The 15717-nt window shown below is 35.4% G+C and overlaps 1 protein-coding gene across 1 annotated transcript in view; it reads right to left on the bottom strand.

Moving 5' to 3' along the window:
• Positions 1-15717, bottom strand: part of LOC110323833 (selection and upkeep of intraepithelial T-cells protein 2) — a 26381-nt gene that overhangs the window by 3683 nt on the left and 6981 nt on the right. The window contains exons 3-4 of the mRNA XM_021201197.1: positions 15240-15521; positions 4881-4988 (exon numbers count right to left, since the gene is read on the bottom strand). Coding sequence (XP_021056856.1) covers positions 4881-4988; positions 15240-15521 — 390 coding nt within the window. The remainder of the gene's footprint in view (positions 1-4880; positions 4989-15239; positions 15522-15717) is intronic.

Here is a 15717-nt window from a genome sequence, read left to right as displayed (position 1 = left end):
CCCTCTCCCTCCAACTCCCCTTTTCTCTCTCTCTCTCTCTCTCTCTCTCTCTCTCTCTCTCTCTCTCTCTGTGTATGTGCATGCATGCGTGCTCATATGCACACATGTATGTACGCATATCCATGTGCTTGTGCATGTGTGTTTATGTGTGTGTCTGTCTCTTAATTGCAAATACTTATGTGAAAATCTTTGATAATGTCAATAAAAAGAAAACTTCTGGAAAGTTTATCTTTACAGGTGTTATCTAGCATAGAGAAAGTTGTGAAACTGTGACTTTCAAAAGTGTGAACCCACACCATGCCCCACAGCAGAAGTTGAAACTGATGTCTATTTCAGTAATATAGCAGTGTTCAAAAGAGTAGTTAGAAACATAAAGGAGAAAATCCAGAAACTTTAGAGAAATGAAGAAATATTCATTTCCATATCATTAGGGGGTGGCCATAATCAATTCATTGTAGGAGATCTAGAGGGTCTGAATATGTTCTAGAAAGATAAACCTATGGCAAAACTATATATGAGTTTGAGAATGCTAATTTTATTGGCATTTATTCATCCCCACCTATCATCACAGATCATGGTGAGTTTATTTAACATATTTTATTCAGATATACATTAATCATTGGCTATATTGCCACCCCACAATAAAATCCTTCTTACTTCATGATTCCTTTACTTCCCAGAGAATGTTATTTTAGCATTAATATCATACACATTTTAACTGTTTTTTGTATCTATGTAAACTCTACCATCCACAAATGAGGAAAAGTGTGGTATTTGTATTTCTGAGTCTATCAGTTAAAATACTAATTACCTGGTTGGTTACACTCACTTTATGCTTTTCAATTGACAATTTTATTCTTGATAGCTGAATAAAACTTCACCATCATTTTATATCACATTCTTATATATTTTTATGTACTCCTCTGTTCACAAACATCAAATCTGATCTCACAGTGGTCATCTACTTTAAGTAGTGCCTCAATAAATCAGGATGTACAATTATCTGTTATATACTGACTTACAGTTTTTGGGAGTATCCACCCAGTACTAGTAACACTAGATATATCAAAGTTCTAAGTTTAGGTTTATGACAGATGTTGCTGTATGTTTGTCATGGGGAGATATGAATAAACAATTGCAGATACATCTACAATAGAACAAAAAAGTATTCCACCTAAGTTCAGCTTGGTAGATCAATAAGTTTCTGGAGTTACTTGGAAAAACATGCATATCTCAAAGGTAACTTTATAACTAAAAATCCTTCCCGGTGAAAATGGTAACTCATGAAAGTTGCTTCCTTAGAGCTCTGTGCTTAACATACATCTTCCACTGAAATTATCTCAGAAGTATTTTTTAATGATTTTATGAACAATACTAAGAATGAGTATCATGAGATATCTAAGTTCCATGATCTTTCTGATCCTTTTAAGTTTCCTTAGCTTCCTAAATGTTATGACTCTTCCATCACTCTCTAGGAAGAAATGTTTCTATTTAAAAGAAACAACTACAGAACCCTCCACCCTTTCATCAAGTTCTTATATTCTTTTGATTCATTTTCAAGACTTTTTTTTTTTGAACTTTGGAGATAGTTGTGTAGATGAATACTATTTTTACTTTATAGCTAAGAATTGAGTCACTATGTTATAACAAATGTCACTTTTGTTCAGGAGCATGGACTGCTAGCAATCTCCACAGAGATTGAAAAATTCAGATTTCCCTCTACATTATAGTAGCAGAAGCATTCTCTGGGTAGAAACCCAAGTGTTTTAAATGTGCTATGTTGGGTACTCTAAAACTGTTTATCTAAACAAAAGTAGTCTATATTGCATCTCCTGGCACAATGAAAGCCAGGGCTCAGGTAAAGAACGTTCAATTTTCTCCTAGCCTGATTTTTTTCATATTATGTAGACAAATGGTGGAATATAATTAGCCACATCTTTTTATCATCTAGTTTCAGCATAACCAACAGCAGAAGAAATAGTCTTGTGGTTTGTGAGATCTTGGGGCTTCCTTCACCTCAGAGAGTTTCTAGAGAGTTAGGGCCCCCATTCATTAAGAATTTCATCTAACATCCATTTGGATCCTTACAGTGTCTTTCTTGTTGGTTTTTACTTACACATGTTGTCTTGACAAACACTCCTTAATTGTTTTCACACATACTTTCAAATCTATGACATTTATGAGTTAGCCTTACATAATGAACTATATTTTACATGGGGTGGACAGGATCTTTGAAGACTCACTACTATCCACTTCAAGCAAGAGTCAATTAATTTTTTTGTAGGGATGAAAGAACACTAATAAAGAAACATGAACAAGAATGAGTACTGCATTAAAAGATCTTATTCTTTATATTAATGATATGTTTATAAAAATCCATATTGGTACAAGTACATGAATATGAAAAACTTCTCATATATCCATCTACAATCCAATCATATTCTATAATCCATCTGGCCTCCACAGTCTACAATGCTACTATGTCCCTGTGGCTGTGTCATATTGTGCTGCTTATCCTGGCTCAGTCCTAAGGAAGAGCAGAATAATATTTGGCCTGCTCTGCCTACCACTGCAGTATTTGCTGTGGTTCTGACCAGCTCTGATCTAACACCAAAACCTCTTTTCTTCATTAGCCATATCTGGTTATTGAAAGATGATGGATAAAAATCTTCACTTCCAAAGTACTTATTTGCAGGGAAGAAATATTCATAATATACTCTGGTAGGGAATAATAACCTATCTCTATAAAAAGCTCAATAATTTCTTTATGTTCTTTTTAAACATTTATGCCTTCTATGAACTCTTTCTAAGGTGTTAAAGCCTACTAGAAGTTTACTGATATATAACATTTTGTATTTGGATGAACAGGTGCCCTAGCATCCCAGATGGCCCATTTGTCTTTGAGTGAACCTAGCAGACCCTTTTATCTAAATTGTCCTCTGTTTATTCCATCTTGATTTCATTAGATTTTTAACAACCTAATCTAAATAACAATATAAGTCATTCAGATCTGTCAAAGTCTCTTCTATTTCATAAAGGTCACATCCACCATAGGGCTCAGGAAAGCTACAAAAATGCCATACCAGGAAGTGATTTTTTTCCCTTGAGTTGCTATAAACAGTTTCTAGCCAGTCTGCAAATCTGAGCACTGACCACATCCTGTTTAACAACATTGCTTGGTGATGGCTATTTTTTAAAATTTCCTTTCTGTCCCTAATAATTATGAGAACCTTGGCTGGAGATAGTTAAGTATTTAAAGCATCTCTCAAGAGTCTGTCCATCCAGACTGCTGTCCTTGTATTGCCTAGGGTTATGCAGGATTGATAGTTAAATTAGCTGTTTTTTCCAGTCCTGTGATACCCACATTCTCCCATCTGTTCCCATGACCCACAACCTCACAATCTATTTCCTGAGAAACTCACTGTTTATCATAAAAATATTCCCAATTTTACGCAGTCCAGATTGTGAATATTCCATAAATATCCCTTGGATGCCTATCATTGCCTTTCTTTTCCTGATATGAAAAATCATCGATGGTGGGTATATTCTATCCCAGTTACCTCATGAGTTTCCTCCATATATCTATATATCTATATCTATATATCTGTATTGATATCTATGTGTATAGCTATAGATATATATGTGTGTATGTGTGGGTGTATAGGTGTACCTGTATGTATATATAACTTATAACAGTGGTTTCTAAGTTTTCTGTTATAGAGAAGATCTCCTTACCAAAGATCCAACAACTTCACTCAACAGCTGTCGGAAGTGGCAAGTTCAGATCTCCTTCTCATCTTTCTTTTGTTTATCTTTTACTGTCAAATCTGAGAGTAGTGTGAAGGATAGCAACTTCCCTGTCTTTTCATATCATCATCCTCCCCTCATGTGGGAAAATTCTTTCTAGGTAGGCAGATAAGCCTCAGTTTCATGCATCATCACCCAAGGAATAGACAAGTGACTGCTTACAGAGCTTTCTTATGATTTTCTGTAGTATCAGATACTTTTTAGAGATTGCAATATACAGTCAACCAAGCATTTGGGGTTTGTCTCCATAAACCCATGAAACACAGAACATTTACCAATGAGGCATTCCACCTGATGCAATGTAAAGAAAAATTTTCACAAAATGGCTATCTTTCTCAGATGATAATCTACTCTCAGATAGCTAAGGCTTGGTTGCATAGTTCATATCTCATCCCAAAGAACATGCAAGTATAACTAAAGAAAATAGGCTCAAATTTTCATATCTCATAGGAAAAGATTTAGATATAGAATTGGCTTGTACAGATACCTTATCCTCAGACTGATTGATCAAACTCACACTGACCATTGCATAGTGTATGTAACCACTCCCCCCCAACTTTTTCTGGTTTGACAAAACAAAACTAAACAATTAAAAATAAAACAAAAATGAACAAACAATCAAAGAATCAGTTTATTCACTTCAACAGCGTACATCTGAAGAAGAATCAATGGTTCTAAGTCTATATTAGTGAACCAATGAGCTTATTTTGGATTATTTACAATATCCTGAGTGACAGGTTACTTACTTCATCCTTTATAATTCAAAGATAAATCCCTATATTTCTGAAGTTCTCACTCGAGCATAGCTGATGAGATACCCAAGTCACTTTTTACTGCTCTCTAATCACCATAGGTAAAAGTGTTTTCAACTTGATTAAAGTAATGACAATGCCAGCTTTTGTAAACAGCATTGTCAGAAGCTCCATCAGCAAAAGCAGAGGATATAGGACAAAATATTGACCCAAGAGTTTTGAACTGAAAAAAAAAAAAAAACGACTTGGAAAGTAATGATTGATTAGCATTAGCAACTTCCCCTTCTTCCACTTATGGTCTCCACACTCAGGACTACTTACCATATATGAGATGTTGCTGAACACAGTAAGTCATGCAGAAGGGTATCACCATGAATCCTATTGTAGTCAGAATCATTATCCAAACACTTTTCCATGAAAATAGTTCACCTGAAATAGTGAGTCATAAATCTTATTACTGAGAAAACTTGGCTTGGTCATACCTAGTTTGGAATGGTGATTTGTTTGAATTTTGTTATAATAGCCATCTATCCTAGAATATCAGGCCTAGGCAAGTATGGAGGGGCAGTTTCAATGGGGAGAAAAAGAGCAAGACAGAAACAGAGAGAAAATAAAACAGGTGAGATTTATTGTGGTGCTGACACAAAGGTATGTGGAGGTCACGTCTCTCATTACTTCCCATCATCTATCCTGACTCATAAGCTTGCTAGGAGGAAAGAGAGAGACTTTTCAACTCTTTTGAGGTTATCAAGATCTAAATCTTCCCTAATGCTCAGATGTAGGCATCCAAGTGTTTTTATAAAGTCAGTCCAACTCAGTGCTATAGTACACATGTCTGAAGTGTCACCATATGTGCACTGCTAAATTGAATGTGCTTATCAAATCTGGAAATACAGATTATGAATATATCTAGACACTAAGGTTGGTGTAAGTTTTTTATATGATCTTCATATAAATTTTTATATCTTTCTTCCAAGATAAAAATTCTATACTATCTAAAAACAAGTCATTATGTCTATCAGGTGGTTGTCTTCAGACTGCCAAGAATTCTCCTACACCATTTTGAATATTTGTTTGTTGTGGAATAAATCTGTATTTAGCTGTTACATTCATGCACATAATTTACAGGAGTTAGTTCCTTTCCCTGATAAACTCTCATGCCTGGTAACCCAGTGAGCTCAAACTGGAATTTGGTCAGCTTGCCATCCACTGAGTCAGTAACAAATTCCTACATGATTAAATTTGATTGTGATCTTTTCTTTGTCAACTTACTTGATTCCTCATTATGTTCAATGAATGGAACATATACCTAAATGTTTCCTTAAAACTACAATTTTTTTTTTTGTTTTTTTGAGACAGGGTTTCTCTGTATAGCTCTGGCTGTTCTGGAACTCACTCTGTAGACCAGGCTGGCCTTGAACTCAGAAATCTCCCTGCCTCTGCCTCCCGAGTGCTGGGATTAAAGGTGTGTGCCACCATGCCCGGCTAATACTACAATTTTTAATGTTTATGTTAATTACAATTACTTTAAACATGTTCTTTAGAGTCCATAAATACTTAACAAAAATACTACATCATCAAATGTATCTTTTTTAACTCAATGAAATTGAAAATACACTAACAAATACATTAGTTTTTTTCTTTTCTCATTTATATATAAATATATGTGTTCAATGGATTATGTAAACACATATGCACACAAATACATCTTTCAACCAAATCTGTGGCTTTAATTGTTTTTTCTTAAGTCTCTTCTGGAAAATAGCTGGCTAATTTCATGGATATATACCAATACTGATTCATACATTCAGCACACCATTTTGGTTTTATTAATTCCTTTAAAATTTATATTTAGGAAAGGATACATATATAAAAAATAGCATAACATTATAGCTGCATAATATGTTAAAAAAGTAAGGAACTAATAAAAAAGGCAACAGAGTTAAAGGGTAAGGAAAATGATATTCCCAGGTGCATGAATGCAGATGGGGTATATGCTTCAGGTTCTCAAGGTAATAGTTGTTAGAAAGGGAGACTTGAATGTTGAATTGAAAGAGACAAGGAAAGTTAATTGAACTTACTATATGCTGTAAAAAGACAGCTAGAGGAAAAATTGGAAGGCAGATGTTATTTATATGGATGTTTGAGTAGATGAGATAGAGAAGAACACTAGGAGGTGAAGCCTTTAAAGTAACAGGGACACAGATAATAAAAAGGAAGATGTTTAATTATATCTAAATATGAAGCAATTTCAGAGGATTTAACACAGATGATATTTTCAGTAAATCACCCTATCTTTATGTTCAAGATACACAATCATTAACTATCAGAAACAAGAGAGATAGGGTAGTATTTCTAAGACATGATATAGTCATAGACATAATTCAGACTTAGATAACAATGAAAGTATGGCAAAAAGTAATGAGGAATGAGAATATAGTTACTAACATGATGATTTTGTTACTGTGGCTCCCTCTTCCTAAAATTTTGGATTGCATATTTTCCACGATTGCAGGACTACACCAAGCACAGACTGGCTTCAAACCCTCACATGTAGAAAACTGCTTGTTATGAAGAAGATACAGTTTGTTCTACAAAACTTCTTATCTCTAGCTTTTGTTTATTCTTGTCTGTATAATATATTTTTATTGAATTGCTTTTTATCTGTTTTTAATTAGATATTTTCTTTTATTTCTCCTTGTTCTTTTTTGATTGTTTTTTATTAGATATTTTCTTTATTTACATTTCAAATGTTATCCCCCTTCTTAGTTTCCCCTCCAAAAATTCCCTATTCCCTCCCACCCTCCCCCTGCTCCCCAACCCACCCACTCTCATTCGTGGTTCTGGAATTCCCCTATATTTGGGGCATAGAGCCTTCACAGGACCAAGGGCCTCTTCTCTCAATGACGATCGACTAGGCCATCATCTGCTACAAATATAGCTAGAGGCACAAGTTCCACCATGTGTTTTCTTTGACTGGTGGTATAGTTCTAAGGAACTCTGAGGGTACTTGTTAGTTCATATTGATGCTCCTTCTATGGGACTTCAGTCCCCTTCAGGTCACTGGGTATTTCTCTGGCTCCTTCATTGGGGACCTTGTGATCCATCAAATGGATGACTGTGAGCATCTACTTCTGTATTTGCCAGGCACGGGCATAGCCTAGCAGTAGACAGCTATATCAGGCTCCTGTCAGCAAGCTCTTGTTGGCATCTGCCTACTGTCTGGGTTTGGTGGTTGTTTATGGGGTAGATCCCCAAATAGGGCAGTCTCTGGATCGCCATTCTTTGCTCTGAAAATTGTCTCTGTAACTCCTTCCATGGGTATTTTTCCCCATTTTAAGAAGGAATGAAGTATCCAAACTTTGGTTTTCCTTCTTCTTGAGTTTCATATGTTTTGCAAATTGTATTTTGGGTATTCTAAATTTCTAGACTAATATCCAGTGAGTGCATATCATGTGTGTTCTTTTGTGACTGAGTTACCTCAATCAGGATGATATCCTCCAGATACATCCATTTGCCTAAGAATTTCATAAATTCATTGTTTTTAATAGTTGATTAATGTACCACATTTTCTGTATCCATTCCTCTGTTGTAATGGTTCTGAATCCATTCCATTGTGTAAATGTACCACATTTTCTGTATTCATTCCTCTGTTGAGGGGCATCTGGGTTCTTTCCAAATTCTGCCTATTATAAATAAGGCTGCTATGAACATAGTGGAGTATGTGTCCTTATTACAAGTTGGAGCGTTGTCTGGGTATATGCCCAGGAATGACATTTCTGGATCTACCGGTAGTACTCTGTCTAATTTTCTGAGGAACCAACAAACTGATTTCCATAGTAGTTGTAGCAGCTTGCAATCCCACCAGCAATGGAGGAGTGTTCTTTCTCCATATCCTCACCAGGATCTGCTGTCACCTGAGTTTTTGATCTTTGCCATTCTGAATGGTGTGAAGTGGAATCTCAGGGTTGTTTTGATTTGCATTTCCCTGATGCTTAAGAATGTTGAACATTTTTTTAGGTACTTACATTAGCCCCCTATCAGATTTAGGATTGATAAAGATAATTTACCAATCTGTTGGTTGTAAATTTCTCCTATTGATAGTGTCCTTTCCTTTACAGAAGCTTTGCAATTTTATAAGGTCCCATTTGTCAATTCTTGATCTTACAGCACAAGTAATTGGTGTTGTGTTCAAGAATTTTTCCCCTGTGCCAATATGTTCAAGGCTCTTCCCTAGTTTCTCCTCTATAAGTTTCAGTGTCTCTGGTTTTCTGTGGAGTTCTTTGGACTTGAGATTTGTACAAGAAGAAAAGAACGGACCAATTCATGTTCTTCTACAAGCTAACTGCCAGTTGAGCCAGCACTATTTGTTGAAAATGCTGTCCTTTTCCGACTGGATTGTTTAGCTCCTTTGCCAAAGATCAAGTGACCATAGGTGTGTGGGTTCATTTCTGGGTCTTCAATTCTATTCCATTGATCTACTGTATGCCACTGTACCAGTACTATGCAGTTTTTAATCAAAATTAAGGTTCTTTTATTGTTGAGAATAGTTTTTACTGTCCTAAGTTTTTTGTTATTCCAGATGAATTTGTAAATTGCCCTTTGCAACTCTGTGAAGAATTGAGTTAGAATTTTGATGGGGATTGTATTGAATGTGTAGATTGCTTTCAGTAAGATAGCCATTTTTACTATATTAATCCTGCCAATCCATAACATCTTTCCAACTTCTGAGATCTTCTTCAAATTCTTTCTTCAGAGACTTGAAATTCTTAACATACAGACCTTTCACTTCCTTTGTTAGAGTCACACCAGAGTATTTTATATTATTTCTGAATATTGTGAAGGGTGTTTTTCCCTCATTTCTTTCTCAGTCTGTTTATCCCTTGTATAAGGAAAGGCCACTGACTTGTTTTGACTTAATTTTATATCGAGCTACTTTACTGAAGTTGTTTATCAGGTTGAGGAGTTTTCTGGTAGAATTTTGGGGCTCACTTATACATACTATCATATCATCTGCAAATAATATTTTGACTTCTTTCTTTCCAATTTGTATCTCGTTGATCTCCTTTTGTTGTCTATTTGCTCTGGCTAGGATTTCAAGTACTATATTGAATAGGTAGGGAGAGAGTGGGCAGCCATGTCTAGTCCCTGATTTTAGTGGGATTGCTTCAAGTTTCTCACCATTTACTTTGATGTTGGCAACTGGTTTCCTGTATATTGCTTTTATTAAGTTTAGATACAGACCTTCAATTCCTGATATTTCCAATACTTTTATGATGGAGAGGTGTTGGATTTTTTTCAAATGCTTGCTCAGCATCTAATGAGATGATCATGTGTTTTTTCCCTTGATTTTGTTTATATAGTTGATTACTTTGATGGATTTCCGTATATTGAACCATTCCTGCATCNNTGGGATGAAGCCTACTTGATCATGATGGATGATCATTTTGATGTGTTCTTGGATTCGGTTTGCAAGAATTTTATTGAGTATTTTTGCATAGATACTGCTTGTGGACGTTGTACATCGTGGTGCGGAGCCTAGTGCGCACCACGATGTACAACGTCCACAAGCAGGGTTTTCCAGTTTTGTTGAGTATAGCCTTTTGTAGTAGGATCTGATGATTTTTTTGGATTTCCTCAGATTCTGTTGTTATTTCTCCCTTTTAATTTCTGATTTTGTTAATTATGATACTGTCTCTGTGCCTTCTAGTTAGTCTGGCTAAGGGTTTATCTATCTTGTTGATTTTCTCAAAAAACCAGCTCCTGGTTTGGTTGATTCTTTATATAGTTCTTTGTATTTCCATTTGGCTTATTTCAGACCTGAGTTTGATTATTTCTTGCTGCCTACTCATCTTGAGTGAATTTGCTTCCTTTTGTTCTAGAGTTTTTAGGTGTGCTGTCAAGCTGCTAGTATATGCTCTCTACAGTTTCTTTTTGGAGACTCTTAGAGCTATGAGTTTTCCTCTTAGGACTTCTTTCATTGTGTCCCATAAGTAAGGGTATTTTGTGGCTTCATTTTCATTAAACTCTAAGAAGTCTTTAATTCTTTCTTTATTTCTTCCTTGACCTATTTATCATTGAATAGAGTGTTCTTTAGCTTCCACTTGAATGCTTGCTTTCTATTATTTATTTTGTTATTGAAGATCAGCCTTAGTCTGTGGTGATCTGATAGGATTCATGGGATAATTTCAATATTTTTCTACATGGTTGAGACCTGTTTTGTTACCGATTATATGGACAATTTTAGAAAAGGTTCCATGAGGTGCTGAGGCAAAAGTATATCCTTTTGTTTTAAGATAAAATGTTCTATAGATATCTGTTAAATCCATTTGTTTCATAACTTCTGTTAATTTCAATGTGTGTGTGTTTATTTTCTGTTTCCAGGATCTGTCTATTGATGAAAGAGGGGAGTTGAAGTCTCCCACTATTTTTGTGTTTGGTGCAATGTGTGCTTTGAGCTTTGTTAAAGTTTCTTTAATGAATGGTGAAGCCCTTGTATTTGGAGCATAGATGTTCAGAATTGAGAGCTCATCTTGGTAGATTTTACCTTTGATGAGTATGAAATGCCCCTCCATGTCTATTTTGATAACTTTGGGTTGGAAGTCGATTTTATTTGGTATTAGAATGGCTACTCCAGCTTGTTTCTTGGGACCATTTGCTTGGAAAATTGTTTTCTAGTCTTTTACTCTGAGGTAGTGTCTGTCTTGAATTGCTTAAATCTTTGAATTTATTAAAAGTGTTTTCTCTAATACATTTTTAAATTATATATAAGCATATTCTTCATTTCAATCTATAATACATAATTTTATTTGGTTGAAAATTTTAATTAATCTCTTGAATTCATGTTTTCACTTTTCTTTCCTATTATCACATTTTTATTTTTATTTTATTGGTTATTTTATTTATTTATGTTTTAAATGTTATTTTCCTTCCCAGTTTCCCCTGCAAAAACTTCCTATCCCTCCCCCATCCCCTGAGGACATTCACCATGATGAAGGGGGGCTTCATCCCAGGGATACAGGGATTGTTCAATATACAGAAATCCCTCAATGTAAAAAAAAAAAACTAAATGGTCATCTTATTAGATGCTGAAAAAGCCTCTGACAGAATACAACAGCCCTTCATGTTAAAGTGTTGGAGAGATCATGAATTCAAGGTTTATACCTAAACATAATAAAAGCAATATACAGCGAACCAATAGCTAACATCAAACTAAATGGAGGGAATCTTGAAGCAATCCCACTAAAATCAAGGACAAGGCAAGACTGCCTACTCACCCACTACCTATTCAATATAGTATTCAAAGTTCTAACCAGAGCAATTAGGCAACAAAATTGGATCAAAGGGACACAAATTGAAAGAAGGAATTGAAGATATCACTATTTGCAGATGATATGAGAGTATACCTAAGACACACACACACACACACACACACACACAAATTCCATGAGAGAACTCCTTCAGATGATAAACAACTTCAACAAAGTGGATGGATATAAAAATAACTCAAATAAATAAATAACACTTAGGAGGCAGAGGCAGGCAGATTTCTGAGTTCAAGGCCAGCCTGGTCTACAGAGTGAGTTCCAGGACAGCCAGGGCCACACAGGGAAACCCTGTCTCATAAAATCAAAAACAAACAAAAAAACAAAAAAAAAAGAAAAAGAAAAAAGAGAGAGAGAGAGAGAGAGAGAGAGAGAGAGAGAGAGAGAGAGAGAGAGAGAAGTTAGGGAAACAATACCGTTCACAATAGTAACAAATAATATATAANAAAAAAGAGAGAGAGAGAGAGAGAGAGAGAGAGAGAGAGAGAGAGAGAGAGAGAGAGAAGTTAGGGAAACAATACCGTTCACAATAGTAACAAATAATATATAATATTTTGTTGTAACTCTAACCAAGTAAATGAAAGATCTGTATAATAAAAACTTCACATCTCTGAAGAAAGATATTGAACAGGATTTCAGAAACTGGAAAGATCTCCCATGCTCATGGATCAGCAGGATTAACATAATAAAATTGGCCATCTTACCAAAGCCATCAGTAGATTCAATGCAATTCCCATCAAAATTCCAACTCAATTCTTCACAGATAGAGATAGAGCAATCCTCAAATTTACATGGAATAACAAAAACCCAGGATAGCAAAAGCCATTCTCAACAATAGAAGAACTTTTGGGAGAAATCCTCATTCCTGACCTCACGGTATACTACAGAGCAATAGTGACAGAACCTGCAAGGTATTGGTAGAGACAGGCAGGTAGAACAATGGAATAAAATTGAAGACCCAGAAATGAACCCACACACTGTGGTTACTTGATCTTTGCAAAGAAGTCAAAACCATTCAGTGTGTGTGTGTGGGGGGGAAGGATAGCATTTTCAACAAATGGTGCTGGTTCAAGTGGTGGTCAGCATGTAGAAAAATAACACATCGTTATCTCCTTGTACAAAGCCCAAATCCAAGTGGGTCAAGGACCTTAACATAAAACCAAATATGCTGAATCTAATAGAAGAGAAAGTACGAAAGAGTCTCGAACAAATTGGCACAGGGGAAAATTTCCTGAACAGACTACCAATGTCTCATGTTCTAAGATCAACAAGTGACAAATGGGGCCTCATAAAGTTGAAAAGCTTCTGTAAGGCAAGGGCACTGTAAATAGGACAAAATGGCAACCCACAGACTGGGAAAAGATATTTACCAATGCTATTTCAGATAGAGGGCTAATATCCAAAATATATGAAGAACTCAAGAAGTGTCTATATAATATTAAGGTCTATATTTTCATTTGGAGAACATCTTTAGACTTGTTCTATCAGAATAACCAGAATAAAATTAAATTTTTGTTTCTAGTTTTATCATCAGTTTTTATACTTAATTTTCTTTTAGGATATGTTTTTTATTTACCTTAAAAAAACTGTCATCTTGGAGGATTACTGTTGAATATGCTCACCCTTTCTCGTTTTTGTTTGTATTTTAATTCTGGCTTTCTAGTTTAAATCAGCTGCTCTAGCTTAAGACTCCTCTCCACACTGATTGATTGAAAATGGCTTCTCTCAGTTTCTCACTGAATTGCTTTGCTTCAAGAAACTCCCTCTGAATTCCATGAACTCAACTGCACTGACTGCAAATACTGAATGATACTGAATGGAACTGCATGAACTCAATAGAACTGACTCTGTTTCTTTGTGCTGCTCTTTAAGTCACCACTCTTATGTCTCTTCTCCTGAGAGTTGGGAATATGCTATCTCTGACTCATTCTCTAAAATCTTTCTCTTATGTATTACTTTGTTCTCCTCTGAATTAGCAGTCTCTTTCAAACATGACTACTTTCTACACACTAAAATTTCCTCCATTGTTTGGGATTATGCTAAGCGTGTGTCTATATTCCAGTTAGAGATATTAAAGGTATATGATTTCAGTCAGATCATATATATCTAGAAGGTCTTTGGATGTGAACTCTTGCCAGAGCAGCCATATTGCTAGATAAAAATTCCTTTACAATATGTGACTAAATCTAAGTCATTGGTACCATTTCAGTATCTGGAAACTGGATTCATACACCTGTCTTGGGATTAAAAAGTTTCTGGATATATGCAAAAGTTAGGCTTAGCATTATCTCTGTATATGTGAATATGTTAAAAATGGAAGTCAAGTGTGAATTTAATGATTTGATTATAAAATCCTGAAACTATAAAATTCTACCACATAACATAAACATTATGCTAGCTTGGGATTAACTACAAGCTGTTTCTTGATATCCTTATTTTATGATAATAATTACACTTTTGGATTAACTTTTGAGTTTTCCGATAAGAATCAGAGGAGGGGAATTATAACTTGAGTACTCCTTAGAATTCTAGTGATACTTAAAGAACACCTTGAAAGTTTTGCCTTCTCCAGCAGTGGTGGCTCACGCCTTTAATCTCAGCACTTGGGAGGCTGAGGCAGGTGGATTTCTGAGTTCGAGGACAACCTGGTCTACAAAGTAAGTACCAGGACAACCAGGGCTATACAGAGAAACCCTGTCTTGAAAAACAAAACAAAAATAAAACAAAAAAGAGAAAGGTTTGCCTTCTAACTTTGAAAGTCTATGTACCAGTTAATTTTTTTTTGGACTGGGCACAAACAAGAGTTATCTAGGAAAAAGAAACCTGAACTAAGGAGTTGCCTTCATCAGATTGGCCTTTGGCCCTGTATGGGGAGCATTTTCTTGACTGATGATTGTTTTGGTAGGACCCATGCCATTGGGATTATGTGGTGCCATCATTGAGCAGGAGATTCTGAGTTATTTCAGAAAACAAGATGAGAAACACATGGAGAAAAGCCAGTGAGCAGTATTCCTCTGAGGTCTCTACTTGACTTTCTACCTCCAAGTTTCTACTTTGAACTCCTGCTTTAGCTTTTCTTGGTGATGAACTATGATGTAGCAGTCTAATCCAAATAGACTTTTTTCCCACCCAAATTTGTTTATGACCATTATGTTTTATCAAAATAACAGAAATGCAAATTATAATAGCTAAGAATATAGAGTGGAAAAATAAATACACCAAAGAAAGTAAGACAACAAACTAAATGGTAAGTAAGTTCCAGAGAAAGTCAGTCTTTAGAAATCAAATCAAGGAAGATGCTAATAACAAGTATATGTGACAGTGACTGTTACTGAAGAACTGACACACATTTTACCTGATAGGACAATACTTATGCTTTCTTCTTGATGAGTTAGACGGTTTTGAAAATAGCAAGTGACACTCCTGTGAGAGCTGGCTTCAATAAGAAGGGTCATTGTCATGTTGAACAATTTGTTTTCATCCTGTGAATGGGCTTTTGATGTAGCTGGAATGATATTTCCCTTGTTGTCTCTCCATTCCATATGAGGCTGTGGGAACCAACCTCCTGAATGACACTCCAACATCACACCTTTGCTATTAGGGGGCTTCATGAGAATGTGCATATCTGAGCTTGTGGCTGATTGGAAAACAAAGAGGATATCAATATTGTTAAATGTAAGTAGAAGAAGAAATGACAGAAACTTTAAAGCTCTTCTTAGGTTTAATCATAGTTTCAAAAGATGGACTAATGGTCAAAAGTCTACAGGACCCTGGTTGCCATAAGTAACTCACAAAATTATTGTGAGCCAAGCAGAAATTTTATAATACTGTCA

The sequence above is a fragment of the Mus pahari genome, chromosome 6 (genome assembly GCF_900095145.1).
Source record: "Mus pahari chromosome 6, PAHARI_EIJ_v1.1, whole genome shotgun sequence".
Lineage (NCBI taxonomy): Eukaryota > Metazoa > Chordata > Mammalia > Rodentia > Muridae > Mus > Mus pahari.
The sequence above is the reverse complement of the archived record's forward strand: the minus strand, read 5'-3'. Positions and strand labels throughout refer to the sequence as shown.